The sequence below is a fragment of the Heloderma suspectum genome, chromosome 10, assembly GCF_057233095.1.
Source record: "Heloderma suspectum isolate Gila_16-S chromosome 10, 16-S_ref, whole genome shotgun sequence".
Classification (NCBI taxonomy): Eukaryota; Metazoa; Chordata; class Lepidosauria; order Squamata; family Helodermatidae; genus Heloderma; species Heloderma suspectum.
The window spans coordinates 33,329,706-33,346,474 of record NC_139467.1 but is presented as its reverse complement, the minus strand read 5'-3'; the positions used below and the strand labels follow the sequence as shown (position 1 = coordinate 33,346,474).

Below are 16,769 nucleotides of genomic sequence, written 5' to 3'. Positions count from 1 at the left end.
TATGTGATGGAGGAATTTCATCTGGTGGTCAAGACCATTGTAAGGATCTTAAGCATCCTGCTTTCTAGCTCAGCTCCTTGATATCGTGCTGGCCTTTGCAGGAGTTTTAATGTAGAAGAGCATTAAAAAAACATGCCATTCCAACTGTAGCCTGCAAAGCTGCAGTCACTTATCAGTGGGAGACCTTTTTACCCAGTGGGGTGGAGAGTTATGGGAATACAGTTATTTAGCTTCCAAGGTTATTTTGGGTCCAATATGTTACTCTGAATACACGATGAAAGATATCGAAGGTAACTTTTCCTTCAGTGTATTATATTATATACTGCTTCTCCTCTAAGGATCTCAACACAGTATTATCTATACGACTTCCCTCCATTTTATTTTCACAGTCAGCCAGTGAGGTAGGTTTGGCTAAGAGATAGCGACTGACCCAAGATCACCCAATCAATGAGCATCATGGCTAAGTGGGGATTTGAACTCAGACCTCTGTTCCCTCCAGTTCAGGCTGAACACACTACACCAGGGGTAGGAAACCTTTTCAGGACCATGAGCACATTTGCCATTTTTTCACGCCCCCTCTCCCAGATTCCCACTTTTCTTGCCCTCCCTCCAGCTTCTCTCTCTTTTCTTTTTCTCCCCACCCCATGCCCATGGGAAACCCACAATCAGGTCATGAGTGCAACATCACCCTCCCGCCCATGTTCCCCAGCAACTGGTGCACATAGGCACACCGCCTCCAATACAGAAGGTAGCATATAGCCATCAGGACTAGTAGCCATTGACAGCCTTCTCCCAATTTGTCCAACCCCCTTTTAAAGCCATCAAAATTGGTGGCCATCACTACATCTTGCAGAAGTAAATTCCATAGTTTGACTCTGCGCTGTGTGAAGAAGCCCTTCCTTTTATCTGTCCTGACTCTCCCACCAGTCAGGTTCAGGGGATGGCCCCATCGGGTTCTAGGATTAGGCGAGAGGGAGAAAAATGCCTGCAATCACGTCAGCACTGCCAAAGCCCTAATGAAGAAGCAGGAACATAGCAGATCGGTTGCAGTGTACCAACTTCCTAGATCCTTGTTAGGGCTTTGGCAGTGCTGAGGTGAGGAGGCGGTGGGGTGGGGAATCCCAGGAAAGGGGTGGGGAAGGTGCGGTGTGTGTGTGGGGAAAGCACGTGCATGGATGAGTGCAGTACACTCAAGTACAGGGGGCAGTGCACTCATAGGCGCCAGGTTGCTGACCCCTGCACTACACCACAGGTAGATTGTAGCCCACGACTAGTGGCCCACTAGCCAATTTCTGGTGGACTACCTTGTGCTTGCTGATTGCTTTAGATGCCTGCAAAAAGCTCTGCATTAGGTGGGCTTTGATCTCATTCTGGATTGATTCTGGAACACGTAACGTTTAAAGCAGGAGTAGGCAAGCTGGTGCCCTCCAGATGTTTTGTACAACTCCCATAGTCCCTGACCATTGGCCATGCTGGCTGGGGCTGATGGGAGCTGTAGTCCAAAGTATCCTTAGGTTCCCAGATCGCCTACCCCCACATCTGTGTTAAAAGATCCAGAGCCAGTATTTTGGCTTGATCAATTTTAACCACCTCGGTGGCTGTGGAGATCCTAGTTTTAACCAAAGAAAAGCAGAGCAGGCAAGAAGGAACCGGCTCAGCCCAGCCCAGCCCAGCGCCACAACACATCGGCTCTTGCTAACAAAGGTTGCTGCTTTCCTGCTGATGGAGCAATAAACGCTCATGTGCTACTCCCAGCAAAGCTCACTTAAGCGGTGGTTCCAGTAAGGTGCGGTGGTTCCAGTAAGGTACCCGTTGCTTCACCCGTCCATCAACTGATCCACAGACTTAAAATTCTTTCGTCGGCTGACAACAGCACTCACCCTTTTTTTCAGACCATCCACCCTCATTCAGAACAACACCCTGCCCGCTGTTACATAATGAGAGTGGCTGAGGGCGCGGCTTGCATTTTCTTTAGGAGCAGCCTTCCTCCTCCAGCCAGCAATGGGAGATGTGAGTTGTAGTCTGACACATCTGGAGGGTGCCAGGTTGGGGAACACCTGCCGCACGGAATCCATGTGTGTGCTTGCTCATTTTAAGAGATATGTGCACCTTTTCCTTCCAAAAAATAAATATGCTTGGGACGTTCAAGCTGTTTAAACACCCTATTTCCGCCTCCCTGTGTAAACACTCTTGGTTCAACATGTTCCCCTCACACTTCCCGAAGTTGTGAAACACTCTTTTAAGGGGCAGACAAAGGCTGGCCAGTGCCGTCCCCCCACCCCATGCCTTCCCCCCCCCAGAGTGAAAGACAGACGACACCAGCAATGAAAAGATGGACAGGCGGAGGAGTGCCCCACAGCCAAACTCCACTACTCCAGAATAAGCACATGCTGGTTTTGAGCAAAAACACATCTCTCCAGCCACGCTTCTCTCATCTCCCTGATCACCCCAGCCTCGCAATGTGGCGCCTCCAGATGTTTTGGCTAACAGTTCCCATCATCAATGCTGGCTGGGGCTGATAGGAGCTGTAATCCGAATCATCTGGAGGGGTCCCGGTCGCCCTGTGCCTAGAGAGTTTTCAGGTCTCGGCAAAACCTCGCAGGATTTCCTACCAACGAGGACGGCAGAAGTTTGAACTACTTGCAGGCTGACCCAGCGGACGTTTACTCAGAAGTAAGTCCTGCTGAGTTCAGAGGGGTTTATTCCCAGGTGTACTTCGCCTCCAAAGAAAAAGTACGGATGTAATCCTACGCAAGCTCACTTGAAAGTAAGATCCACCCGAGTCCCGCGTGGGGCTGGCTTCTGAGCAAGCAGGCATAGGACTGGGCCGGAAAAGATCCAGGGAAGCCTAACAGATTTCCCCAGAATCTCTCGCTCTCAAACACGAAGGCGTACACACCTTGCTCAGTTTCGTTAAACGCTTCCTGGATTTGCATGGACTGTGGACATTCGCGCCCCCAGAAACCTCTCTCGCCTCCAGATTTTGCTCCGTTATTACACAGCCCGCGATCTCTCCCCCGCCCCCAGCCTGGGACTCTTGCCCCTCAGGAGAGAGGGGGCTGTTCTCACTCCGATGCCCCCCTTTTCTTACTGACCTCCTGCTCTTTCTTCCAGAGGATGCTCGTCTGAAACCCGAAAGGCGGCGAAGAGCTAAAAAAAGAAAGAGACGGGGAGAGAGAGACTCGCCCAGCCCAGCAGGGCAAGGCCGCCCCTCTGCGGCAACAGCCGCCGCTCCCCGCGAGACCCGCCTCGTCTGTTTTCCTTTCCCACGCAGCTGCAGGGAGAAAGCGAACAGGCGCGGACTTGCGCCCATGGGCGCTGCGCCGCCTGCTGGATGCGGCCGGGCGGGCGGGCGAGCTCCAAAGCGGAGCGGGGTGGGAGAGGCGCCCCCTCGCGCGCGGAAGCCGCAGGAAGGAGGAGGCGACTGGGGAGAGGGTGTGGGTCTGTGTCGCTCCCCCCCGCCCCCACTGCATGCAAAGGAAGATGCAAGGCCCCTCGCAAGAGGGGATTTTCAACGAGTGCAGCTTTTCTCTGCCCACCATTTTACGAGAAGCCGCACTTGCCCAAATTCTCCCTTACGCACGATTGTTCAAGGCCCCAGGAACGAGCCCCGTCCTTGCCCCTGATCACCAGTAGTGCAGCGATGCCATCCTAGGCCCTGGATCAAGTGGCTTTACAGCGGGGCCCTTTGGACAGCCAGGTCTAATTCAGTTGTGAAGCACACAGCTAAAATTTCTCTCCCCCCTCCCCCCCCCAAAACACCATTCCATTTTGATTTTTTTTTTTAGAATTGCTTCTATATTCCCGATATGTTAAAATGTTTTCCAACCCAGATTAAAAATAGCAACTACGTTTTGTATTTTAAGCTCACGTAAATCCCAGCACCGTCACACCACAGCGATAAAATGAGAGTTTGCTTCTGCTGCCCTGATCACCTACCACTCTCGGGGTGGCCATTTGCAGCGGCTGTGGAGCCCTGGACTTTGGCCCCAAGGCTCAGCCCCTAACTGCACCACTGCCTATCACCATATTTGAAACTCCCATCAGTTGCAAAACATGGGTTAGCATGGAGCCGCTACTCCTTGAGAAGGCAAAGCCCATTTGAACTGGTTGCGTTGCGCTCCAGATGCTGAGCGGTGTTTATACATTAGTCTTGATAAATTGAAAGAGCTACATCCACCTGACCATAACGGTTCAAATCGGCTCTCTTCTGGGGTCTTTTCCCCTGGGGCCTTTTTTACATCCACCTGACTGCACCGTTTTTTTCTGGGGTCTTTTTCCCTGGGGCCTTTTTTACATCCGCCTGACTGTACCGGTTCAAATCAGCTGTCTTCTGGTGCCTTTTCCTCTGTTACTTTAGACCAGCCTTCCCCAACCTGATGCCCTCCAGATGTGTTGAACTACAACTCCCACCATCACCCAGACACCTGATGGCTGGGGGTGATGGGAGTTGTGGTACAACACATCTGGAGGGTGTCAGGTTTAGGGAAGGCTGCCTTAGTCCCAATGAAGTGGCATCTTAATGATGAAAAGGTATGCCAAGCTTCAGGCAGCAGTTCAGCTGTAGGGTGGCCATGTGTCCTCTTTTACAGAGGACAGTTCTCTATTTGAAGGGCTGTCAGAGGGCTGTCCTCTTTTTGAAGGCATCTTCTATTTCAGGGCTGTCCTATCCAATTCTGATGTAAAGATAAAGAAACTTAATAACTGTTGCCCATTAACAGCTAACACCTGAACGGCAGATCACCTGGCCACAGGTTAGATATACTGTATTTATGTTTAAATTGTAGGAATTATTTCTAAATTTGCATCTATATATATGTTAAAGGTAAAAAAGGTAAAGGTGTCCCCAACCAGTCGTGTCCAACTCTAGGGTGCGGTGCTCATCCCCGTTTCTAAGCCGAAGAGCCAGCGCTGTCCGAAGACGCTTCCGTGGTCATGTGGCCGGCATGACTGAACACCGAGGTGCACGGAACGCTGTTACCTTTCCCGCCGAGGCGGTACCTATTTATCTACTTGCAATTTCTTGCTTTCAAACTGCTAGGTTGGCAGAAGCTGGGACTGAAGACGGGAGCTCACTCCGTCACGCAGCACTCGGGTCTCGAACTGCTGACCTGCCGACCTTCCAGTCTGCAGTTCAGCGTCTTAACCACTAAGCCACCGCGGTCCCCATATATATGTTAGCATACACAAATTTTATGCAAACCAGTGTCCCCTTTTTGGGTGATTTGTAACTGGCCTCTTTAATAGAGCCTACCACTATTCCACTGCCACCAGTATTTCTAACCAACACACATTTTTAAGGGGACTAGAACTACACTTTGGTAAATAGGCACATAGTTGAGAGTCCTGCAGGAAATAGTCAGCCACTCTCCCTCCAAGTAGCAACCAGACATGGGGGGCACTCTGGAAAGATCCAGGCCCAGAGGAGGAACACACATCACTGCTTCTTCACGTATCAGCATTGCCCCTCCAAACTGGAGCAAGCAGGACCAACCCTACTATCAGGTAGAGTGAGATGGCCATCTCAGGCAGCAGATGTAGGGGGTGGGAGTGGCAGCAAGGGGTGAGAGCTGGGTGTGCTATCCAACCTGCCCTGCGTCCCCTGAGCTGGCCTGCTACCCTTCCATGCAGTGAAGGATGCTGTCCCTGTCAACAGTGTTGAAGTAAGGTTCAGCTGCAAGTCCAGTCAGCTTCTGTATAAGGAACAGGAAAAGCAGCAGGGGTGTGTGTGTGTCTGGTTCTTTGCCTCAGGCAGCGTAATGTTTTGGGCTGACCCAGCATAATGGACTCCTTCATGGATCACTGCCTTGTTGTGGCGAAGGGGCTTGCGTAACTCAGTGAAGCCATAAGCTATGCCGTGCAGGGCCACCCACGACGGACACGTCATGGTGGACAATTCTGACAAAATGTGGTCCACTGGAGAAGGAAGTGGCAACCCACTCCAGTATTCTTGCCAAGAAAACCGCATGGAACGTATCACAAGGCTAAAAGATATGACACCGGAAGATGAGCCCCTCAGGTCGGAAGGTGTCCAATATACTACTGGGGAAGAGCAGAGGGAATTTCCAAGTAGCGCCAGAAAGAGTGAAGCAGCTGGAGAAGACTCTTACGAGTCCCCTGGACTGCAAGGAGGTCAAATCAGTCAATCCTAAAGGAAATCAACCCTGACTGCTCATTGGAAGGACAGATACTGAAGCTGAAGCTCAAATATTTCGGCCACCTAATGCGAAGAGAAAACTCCCTGGAAAAGACCCTGATGCTGGGAAAGATTGAAGGCAAAAGGAGAAGGGGACGGCAGAGGATGAGATGGCTAGATAGTATCACCGATGCAATGAATATGGACTTGAGCACACTCCAGGAGCGCAGGACAGGAAGGCCTGGCATGCTATGGTCCATGGGGTCACGAAGAGTCGGACACGACTGAACGATTGAACAAGAAGAAGCATAATGGAGCACTGCATAAGCATGTGCTCACACCCCAGCCATTCCCATATGTAGAAGGAAAATGTTTAAGTCCTACTTGGATAGTTCACCTGGCATTTTGCAAGCTTGAGACCAGCATGACTCAAGGAAGCAGCAATGGTATCTGTTCTATTCCTGCTTTTGAAATAAAGCAATTATCCCCAATCTCAGAAAACATTTTAAATCAAAATTTAAGACACCCCCCCAAGTGCATTATAAGATTGTTTTAAACCCATTTTAAAAAATTCAAAAACTTATTTGTCACAGGGCAGTTTCATTTGTCAGACTTTTGTGTGACTCAAGAGAATACCAAATTTAGCTGTTCAACAGTGGGATTACACTGGCGGAAGAGAATTTTACACCGCCTGAAGTTAGGATTTTATTATCTGAGGGTATATCCCCTCCAACTACTAGGTAATGCTACCCAATTCAGCTTCTATTTTTTTTAAACGTAGTACATCATCTACAATAATCTCCTGCTTCGTTAATATAAAAACTGTCTGATTTCTATTTTCCAACTAGCAGGGAACCTGTGTTCCACCTAAAGATGGAGACTGTTCTGAGTAACAGCTGGATCTTACATTTTCAAAAATGGATCAACCACTTCATCCCAGCAGTCCCAAGTGCAGTCTGAAACTATCACAGCACCTGGTACAGACTAATTCAAATGGCTGCAGTCTCCTCCCACATTCCATTTTAAGAGTGACTAAATGAAGGCTGCACAGCTTCAACAACAGCCACTTCTTGTTTACCATTTAGCCTGATGATTTCTGGAGAACTTGGGAGACTTGCACACTATTCTGTCGAGTTGGCCTAATAAAGGCATTGCCCCAAAATGGATTTTAGAGGTTTTCTATGGCCAACATGACTACCTTTGCATTTTGTGTAACTAGCTATCCCACACGCGCTCTCTCCTCTCCTTCAGCCATACCAAAGCATCCCAGAGGGAGAGGAAAATTAGCTAGTGACTCTACTGCCATAAACTGATCCAGCCAATTAAGATTAGCATATACCACCAGTGGGGGAAAACACACAAGAACAAGTGTGAAAGACATACCTTAACAAACCTGCAAGTCACGGCTGCTTACTGTACTCCTTTAACCAAGGGCCACCACCCCTCTATTCGCATTGGTGCTGCACAGCAAAGACACCCCCAAAACCTCCAAGGCTCAATCTGGAAGGATGGTCCACTGTTTCAGTTTTCAACCATTTTTCCCCTCTTCGCCCCAGAGACTTGTAACCTGAATATGCAGTCTGCCATGTTGGGGAATGTTCCTTCAGGTGCCAAATTTAGTCAAGCTCCAGCTTCCAAACTTTTAAGATTTATTAAATCAGGGAAAACAGAATTAGGCAAGTAGCATTCAAAGAAATAACTAAGTTTCTACATAGCCTGCACCTTAACGGTTCTAATGTTAGGTCCCAAACTTACATGTAAGTAGCAGATCAACTACATTGGACCCAAAGTTGTGAGACATGTGGTCAACAAACTTCATGAGGAAAACAGTCCCATTTTACCCCTGCATTTGGTGCGGGTGGTGGGATTTATCGGACGATGGACTTAAAGTGAACAGCGCCTGGAAATGAGCAGCTAAAACTTTTCCAACCCAGAAAGTTATAAGGAAGAAGAGAGGGGCTATCTTCCCTTTCCTACTAGTAGACAAAACATATTAGAGGAAAATTCATAGCTTGCGTATGTTTGGGATGTGATTTGACTGTTATTTTGAAGTGACAAAGCCAAGTACATTAAATTCTTAAAAGGGACAGGCTTCTTAAAATCAAGCCTTCATCACACTTCTAAAATCTTAGATGTTGATACTAGAAGTCTTGTAGTGTGAGAGCCTGCATAATCCGAGATTAAAGACACACATCTTAATGGGGCTTTAAGGCTTCCATTCTTTACTTGCATAAGCAATTCCCGCTGCCTCTAAGTGTGCTGGCATGTTACCAATATCGACTCCATGAACCTCAGAAGCCTTTTTCTCAGCTTCCAAGGAAATAGAAGTTGTCCTCAGTCAATTATGAATTCTCATTACATTTGCCAACACAGTAATTTGGATTAACCCATGCCAAATAAACTGGGGGGGGTGTGTGTGTGTGTGTTGTACCGGCCCTTTGTATTCACTGGATTGGATCAGTTGTTACAATCTTGAGATTACATTTGACACCCTACAATCAAAGTTGCATGAACTTCAAACATCTTCCACCTTATGCTATAAAACAGTAATTGTTTACATGTAAACACTAGAACTAATAGCTTAAATATAATGCATACTACATCCATTATGTTTCCGATTTGGGTTCCTCAAAATTTTACAGAATGTTTAATGACAGTAGCAAACTAAAATAGCAAGCCTGAAGTATTAAATAATCTAAAACAGCCCTTTGCTGTGGGACCCATTTTCCATTCTTTGGGGCCACAAGATTTGACTGTAGAAGGCACAGCAAACATTCAAACTGTGTGTGTGTGGGGGGGGTGTGTGCTTTTAACTGCTGTGTTATGGTCCCTGGTGTCTTGGTGCCAAAATAACAATTTCCCTACATGAATTCCATTAAGCAAAAGGTATTTCCAACTGGTAAGATGTAGCTAGGCTACAGGTGACACAAGACACTGAATTATTCCTGGCAGCTTGGAGCTATGTTTCTGAGAAACAGAACAGATGCATTAAGTCTGCAATCCTATATACACTTACCTGGGAGTAAGCCCATTTAATCCTTACAGAGTAGGATTGTACTGCAAGTCCTAAAACTGTTTAGCTTGAAAGAAAACTTCATGACATTCTCATGTGAAGATTCCTTCCTTTTAGCTCCAGTTATAGTTTTTAATATGAATATACACCACAGCTAGCTACACCACCTGGAACTTGTATTCTCATCAGCTAGCCTCCTTATCTTCCCCCAACACACTTTCAAATGTGTCACATGAAGCCTTCACAGTGGCAAGATATTTGCTATCTAACGACAGCAAGGAAAAAGCACCAAATTTAGTTACGTCTATTTATTGATGGCTGACTAAATCTAAGTTACAGAGATGAATAGTTATAAATTTTTGTATGTTGATGAAATGAGCAAGTAGATCAAGCACACACATCTGGACACAGACATGCACAGGAAGCATTTTCACATTTATACTATTAAAAATACAGCATGAAGAACCAGACACCAGCCATACTACTTTAATAAGAAACATTCCAAGAGCTTTGGGGGGTGGGGAGAGTAATAGATTCCCTCCTATCAAGGTAGGTAGCTGGGCTACGAACAGGTAGGTCCATTCTCTGTACCACAGTTGAGGAAAAACCATCTATTTCGTAAAAGAATTAAGATTTTTTTGAGTAGTGTTGTGATTGCAGTAGGTGCTCGCCACACAGGTTTATATGATGGAATTTAAGTATTAGAAGTTTACCTTAAACTTATATTACTTCCACTTCCAGTAATGTATAGGATATGCCATTCTGGACTCTGAAGCTGCCAATATTTTTGACACATGGGGGAGCTCTTCAACTGGCAAATCCATTCTACAGCATTAAGATTGTTTTTGTTTTTTGTTTAAAGCAGCACAAATTAAGTGGATGCTAGAATTCAGCAGAGATGGTTGCTATATGTGGGGAGCGATGACAAGACAAACAACTGGAACAGGTATCCTATGATATATATTCAACTAAGGCCAAAATCCTAAGCTTACTTTTAAAGTAACACGTTCAGGAAGCAAGTTGTGGTAACTACAGAAATAATTTCTCAAAAAGTATTTTCTGGGCTACTAACGGGTTTGTCAGGGAACCCACCAATGCAATAATTGTTTTGTTGTTGTTGCAAGATGCAAGAGTTCCTTTTTCTGCAACCAAATGAGAAAATCTGCTTTTACTCCTGCTGTAAATAAATCTAACTTACAATATTGCCTTACAATAGAAAACCGGTATGTTCCAACAACGAAGGCTAAATATCCCGGACCACCTAAGCCTGTTGTTCATCCCAACCTGTATTTATCACTATACTTGAAACCAGAGCAGGATTTCCAGCAACAATGACTTGGGAGCTTATAGTTCTGTGAATACTCCCAAATTCTAAATTCTAAATACTTCCAAACAAAATCAGCAAATGCTTTCAAAGTCAGATCACAGTCACATGTTAACAAGGAGTTATTTGTTGGAAGTACAAACATATCCAAGGAGGGAGGTGGTTCTGAACTGTTTGAACAAAACAGCAGCTGACAACCGCTGAGGTGCAAGACAAAGATCTTATTGTAAAATTGGGACAATAGGCAAGAACTCTATGGGAAACGGCCACCGTGGACTAGCACTAGCCACTGGATATGAATATTGTTTGTTTTTATTCTAATATTGCATCAAAATGTTCTAGCCATAGCTATGCTTGAGTTGCATATTTAGTCATGCTAGTCTTAGAAACAGTCACCTGTGATAACAGCACTGTGCAGCTTTATTAAGTCACTCAGTTACAGTAATATCTTAAAGACTGACAGATTCTGAAGTGTAACAGATCCAGCATGAACATTACACTACATGTTTTGTTCACAAATGTGTCAGAGCTGAATACAGCACTAGCCATCAATCCAGGAACAAATGCACTGGAATAGAAGAGATGCAAAAAGATAGCTACACTGGAAAGACAACAGTTTAGAAAAAGAGTGAACATGAAAGGGCTCCCCTCTAGTTTCCCAAAGCAAGTGTACAGTTGGATCTAACTATACAGCTCTACATCAGTTTTCTAGAAACTTAACAAAAAACACTGGCCAATACAGTCTTTGGATATTTAGACAATGGGGAGAAAGTCAGTTTCCAGGTTGAAGTCAGTCGCTTTCATTCTCACCAGGTTCTTTGCCGCCTTCTTTGTTCTTCCGTACTTCTTCAATATGCTTGTCCTGGCAAAGCAGAGTTAAGACAGTGAGATATCAATTAACTCTTCAACAATAATTTTTAGTCCTACCAAAACTGGGTTGTTGCTGTAAACACAATGCAAGGAGTGGATGGAAATAACTTCCAAGTTTGCAGCTTCTGCAGAACACAGCCTAGAGCATCAGGCTTTTATAGTGATGTACTCAAAGCAGATTTGCACTGTAATTATTGAGAAGCATGATTCTTCATCCCAGCTAGCCAACATTAAACTTCATATGCCCAAAGAAGCCACCCATTACGACCTTCTAATCCACTTTTAGGAATGCACTTCAGATCAGTACAGCTCTTTTATGAGCCATCTTATGCTTAAGGCTGTTGTTTAAAGGAAAAGAACACATTTAGATTAGGGGTGGGCAACTTGTTGTTGGATTGCAACTCCTATCAGCCCTAGCCAGCATAGTCAATGGCAAGGGCTGATGGGAGCTGCAGTCCCACATCTGGAAGGCCACAAGTTGCCCACACCTGATATGAGGGAATAACCTCTATCACTGAAGGTCTAGTTTTACAGGAGTTGCTAAGACACACAGGAACAAAGCCAAGGACTATCTGCAGCTATGGGTTGGATTCATATTTGCACTTAGCAGTTTTGCTGGCACTGGAGGAAGAGCGAGAAAGCATTTTTCACCACTTCTTCCTTCCTACTGCAGTCCCTTGAAAAGATGTTCTGGAGGGCTGCGGGAACCTCCTGAACAGCCTGTGAGGTGGGACTGGAAGAAGAGGCAATTAGTTGATTCCCTGCCCCTTCCTATAGCAGGAAAGCACCACTGGATCCTGGTTCTATCCTCAAACAGAAGAAGCTCTTTTGTTTGTAGAGCAACAGACTAGATCCAACCCACTGTGATTTAGTCAACTGTTGTCCCAACCTCACAGTGGGCATATTGTAATTCCCTCAGTTAGAAGCCTATGATGGGCAGCAAGTGTGGTTGCCTGGCTATTTGTTCCTTACAATTGTTTAAGAAGTCCAATGCTTTTGTTTATAGTATTAGGAGTGCAGGGACCATCCTCTCACCAAAATGTGTTAGCTAAATCATATATAAAATCTGGATTCTTAGCTGCTATATAAACATTTTAAAAAACAGAGCTGTGTATGACTACTGTTGCCAGCTGTTAATGTAACTGGTAATCCAAGTTCACATTCCATTCTTTATGGAGAAACTGAAAGTTTAGACTTACTTTCTCTCTCAAGCGCTCCAGTTTAGCAGCCATTTGTGCTTCTCTGTTCTCTTTGTTAGCTTCCATTTTGTGGGTCAACTTCTCCTCTGCCATTTTGCTGAAGTTGTTATTCTCTTCAATTGCCTTCTGCAGCACCTCTTTTTCATGCTCTCGTTTCTCAGCTAGTTGCTTCAACACCTCAGCTTCGTGGGACTAGAATATAGATCCATTCCATTTTTAGTTGAGAGTTGTCTGTATGTAATTACAGTTGTTGGCTCGTTAAATATTAGTCATTGAGAGTTGCTAGCACACTCAGACAGTTCCAATCAGGGCAGAGACTGAACTGTTAGCAGGTCCCCCTACTCCTCTTTTCCCTCATAACTCCTTTCCCATTTCTAGAGTACTTGAAGATCACTTGGGACTCCTGTTATGAATATATATATATGAGTCATTCAAATAGAACTGCGGTAATTTTAGTAGAGCCATCATTTGTTAGTTTTGTCCTCCATTTTTTCTCTAATAACTAGTAAGAGCTGGAGCAATTACACAATTTTGAGGTTTTTACCATTAGGTACAATACTGCTTATGGTCAGTGCTGTTAATTGGCTATAATTTAAAGTATACACTCATGCAAGATGTATCAACCTACAAATGTACCCATAAGTATTTAGAATTGTAGCCATATGTATTTACCTTACGCCTTTCTTCTGCAGCTTCTAGCTTCCTCTGAATTTCTTCCAGTGAGAGATCTTTTTTCTTTGGAGGAGAAAGGGGAAACTCTGGAACAGCTTCTTTTGAAGGAGGACCAAGTATCAATTCAAATGCCTGCCCAGAAGCACGTTTTTCTAGTTCTTTCACCTGAATGTCTAGGAGATATTGTCATTAACAGTTATGTTTTAATAACTGAGCAACATCATGTTGACACACATAGTGCTGGTTAAGGGAATCTTCAAGCTGAAGGAAGTTCAAATTCCAAGTCTACCTCTGCACTACAGACCTAACCTGTTAAACTGGTTAATCATGGCTCCCCATTTCCCTCAGGATCCTGAAGTCATAGCGTTCTGAGGGCTCTGGGGACCCAACAGAATTCCAAGAACTCCCACAAAGCTACAATGCTCATGTTTCCTTCAAAGAAGCAATGCCCCCCCAATTTAAAAATCTGTTTGTTTTTTGCATACGTGCTTCCTAAATATACACTCCAGTTTTGTCTAGCCATCCCATCAATGCTCTGAGTACTTTCAGGAAAAAATAGTTTCACTGTTAGTTAAGTTAGAATACAGACAATGACATCTGACAGCAATCGTAAGACAGGCCTAATCAACTATAATTGCACAGAACAACTTCGCATACCCTTAGTTATATCCATATATTGTCAATAATCGACTTAAGCACTAGAAAAAAGTTTTATAATTGGTCTAGAAACCATCTGTGCACTTCAATGTATGTATTACACCTATAGTTAGGCAGGCTATAAGATGTAGTACTTCTTTAGAACCTGCAATCCCGAAGCTTGCCTGATAAAGGCCATTGAAATAAGCTTGCAATTGTGGCTGAATGGGGAGAAGCACCATGCTAAATACAAATACTATCATCAGTTAACTGATCATAATACTTACCAGAGGAAGCCATGGCTAAGCTAGACTCCAAAAGACTGTGCTGCAGGTAATCCAGTAAGTGAGCACTGAGAAGATGGAAACATCATTAGATAAATTGAAACAGTAAACAAAGCAGTACCATTATCGTCACTTTGACCTGGGTATTTGTTTTTAACACTTTAAAATTAGCTGCCATTTCTTGGTACCTTTGTTAGGCTTTTAAGTCTGCTCACACATTTATGTTCTCATTCTACCGGCTTCTAGCTCTTTGTCATTCAAGTTTGGAAGATGCATATGAACCAGTGTATCTTCAAAAGGAAGCAACCAATATGCCATATATAAAACTAGGAAACTCAGGGGTAAGTTATGGCCTAGTTTCCACCTCAGCCCTGGCCCTAACATTAAGGGACTATTCACTGTTATATGCCCACATAAAGCAAAGTCATGTTACCAAGTGGCTGCACTTCAAGAGATACCACCACAGCAGCCTTATCTGTGATAGAGACAAAACAATGCTGCTGTTTTATTGCTCGGTGTAAAGCAGACTGCAGACCAGTGACTTGTGTCTCAACATACAAAAATTTAAATTAAACACAACTTGTCCATTTTGAACAGCTTGCACTTTGTCTGGGGCTACCAGCAACTACTCTATTTATTAAATTTCTATTGATGCTCTCAATGCCCACAGTTTTCAAGCAGAAATCCAGGAGATGCACAAGTAACTTGTAACAAAGGCATACCAGTTTTTTCCTCTAAATTAGCTGCGATAAAACCATCTAGAGCTAGAAATATCTCTGGAGTGCAGGCTGCTTGGGCACTTACTGTTGCTGGCACCCAGGAATGTTATCGTTTTTCTGCTCAGCACAGGAGGAGGCAGCTCCTAAAAATAAGATGCTAGCACTCAAGGGTTTGAAATTATTTTCTAGGCATGAACACTAAGCTACTGGGCAGATGGAGTACATCTGTCCCTTCCATATTGATGATTAAAAATGATCAGAGCCTTTACATAAGCTATTGGGTTCCCTGAAGCCCTCCCTCAGGAGCCTCAGAAGGATTACATATTCCCTTTGATCTGCCAGCCTAAGATCAGGACAGCCATTGTTCTTGCTACCTTCGTGGAGGCTCAAGGCACAAAGGGTGACTTGCTGTGATAGAGATCTAGAACCATTTGCTCTTCACCGACATGAACAAAGCAAGGCAGCACCACAACATATTAACAAAAAAAGAAACAAAAAAACATAAAGCTCAGCCGTGCCTTATCCTAAGCTCAACCACGCAGGGCTTTTGGGAGATAAAACTCAATTCAAATAAACATTTAAAAATAAAGAACTGGTAGTTTCGCTTGTACGTACAGGCAGACAAAGCTGTTTAGGGGTGGGAATACACAATAAGGAAAGCGTGTGAGGAGGGAGAACCCCTTTTACAGACGGGCTGAGCGCACAGCTGATACACCAAGAGAGCGAACGCCCAATATTTTGGGGAGCGGGTGAGGAACGACACCCCACAGTGCACACTAGGGCGGGGCCAGGCGAGGGAGAGTCCCAGCCAATAAAGGCCACGAGGAAGGGGAGGGAGAGCAGAGGAACCACGCCTCCTTCGGAGCCCCGCCCACCCCACGCGCCGTTCTAGAACCGCACCGAATTCAAACCGCCTGAGAGCGCGCGCGGGCGCGCTTACTCCCTCAGAGGGGGCGGGGCGGGCTATAACGGTAACATCCGGGCACCTGCTGCTCGCGCGCCCCTCCCCCCCCTCCAGTCGAGCATCCCCTCCCTCCCATCCTGGGCGCGCCAACCGAGTCGGAGCGGGGCGGCGCCACGAAACACCTCAGCCGCCGCGAACGCGCGTTCTCCCCTCGGTTCGGCTTGGGCTTTTTCCCGCTCTCTTCGCCCCTTCTCGCCACAAAGCCTCTTCGCACGCGGCGCTTGTCCTCCTCGCCGCCGCCCTCCCACCCTCCCCGCCCGCGCCGCCGCCGCCGCCGCCTTCTCCGTGGCGTGAAGAAGCTTTCCAGGCGCCCTGCGAGCGTCGGGCGCCCCCTCCCTCCGATCGCCGTGGGCGCGCGCGCGACAAGGCGGCGGCGCCGCCCCTTCCCCTCGAACAATAGAGAAGGGGCTACTCCTGTCAAGAAGGAAATGGGGAGTCGGGGAGAGAAAGTGGAGCGGTGAGGCGACTGGGGCAAGCCCCGACGGGCCATCCTCATCGCCGCCGCCCATAGCGTAGCACGGAGTGCCGCCTGCCCGTCTGAGAATTATTGGGGGACAGGAACAATAGCCGAGCCGCAAAGACTGGTTCGCTCGGAGCCCTTTGTCTCCCCCTGCAACCCGCCGGGAACACCACCGCGCCGCTTCCCTTCCTCGGACTTTTTTTTGTTTTAAATAGAATCCGCTCAAGGCGCGAAAGTCCGGCGCCGCTTAGGTTAAAGCGGCTTCTTGCATTAAGACCCCGCCCGAGACGCGACGAACCGCCCCCCCCCCCCCGGCTACCCCACACACAAAAATCCCATTGCCCGTCCCGCCTCAGTAACAAACACCATTCGCTCCTTGCAGGCACAGACGCGGCGGCGGCTCCGCCTCGGATTCAAACAGGTTCTAGCCCCCCCCCGCCCGTCCCTTGGACCCACCTGCTCCTGTCACCGCGACAGCTACACACACACTCC

General features: G+C 46.3%; 2 protein-coding genes across 12 annotated transcripts in view; both read right to left on the bottom strand.

Annotated features, from left to right (window-relative positions):
- The window catches only part of PAQR7 (progestin and adipoQ receptor family member 7), a 23,776-nt gene extending 14,532 nt beyond the window's left edge, over positions 1-9,244 (bottom strand). For 2 of the 8 annotated variants that reach the window (XM_084815825.1, XM_084815827.1), the window contains exons 1-2: positions 7,520-7,611; positions 3,096-3,150 (exon numbers count right to left, since the gene is read on the bottom strand). Coding sequence is in view for 2 of the 8 variants with exons in the window: in XM_084815823.1 (XP_084671949.1) it covers positions 3,096-3,542 (447 nt within the window). In the remaining 6 variants the exon portion in view is untranslated. Of the gene's footprint in view, positions 1-3,095; positions 3,794-7,519; positions 7,612-9,152 lie in introns of those variants that run through there. The other 6 variants (XM_084815829.1, XM_084815824.1, XM_084815830.1 and 3 more) reach the window with 5 other exon arrangements.
- Positions 4,209-16,769, bottom strand: STMN1 (stathmin 1). Of its 4 annotated transcripts, none has more exons than XM_084815831.1 (6): positions 15,909-16,769; positions 14,939-14,996; positions 14,138-14,202; positions 13,215-13,387; positions 12,543-12,734; positions 4,209-11,335 (listed from the first exon to the last, which is right to left on the bottom strand). In XM_084815831.1, the coding sequence occupies exons 1-6, from the start codon at positions 16,324-16,326 to the stop codon at positions 11,264-11,266; spliced, it is 978 nt and encodes a 325-aa protein (XP_084671957.1). In that variant the 5' UTR covers positions 16,327-16,769; the 3' UTR covers positions 4,209-11,263. The 4 variants fall into 4 exon arrangements, with proteins under 4 accessions (XP_084671957.1, XP_084671962.1, XP_084671961.1 ...); XM_084815836.1 differs by having other exon boundaries at positions 16,644-16,769; XM_084815835.1 differs by having other exon boundaries at positions 16,734-16,769.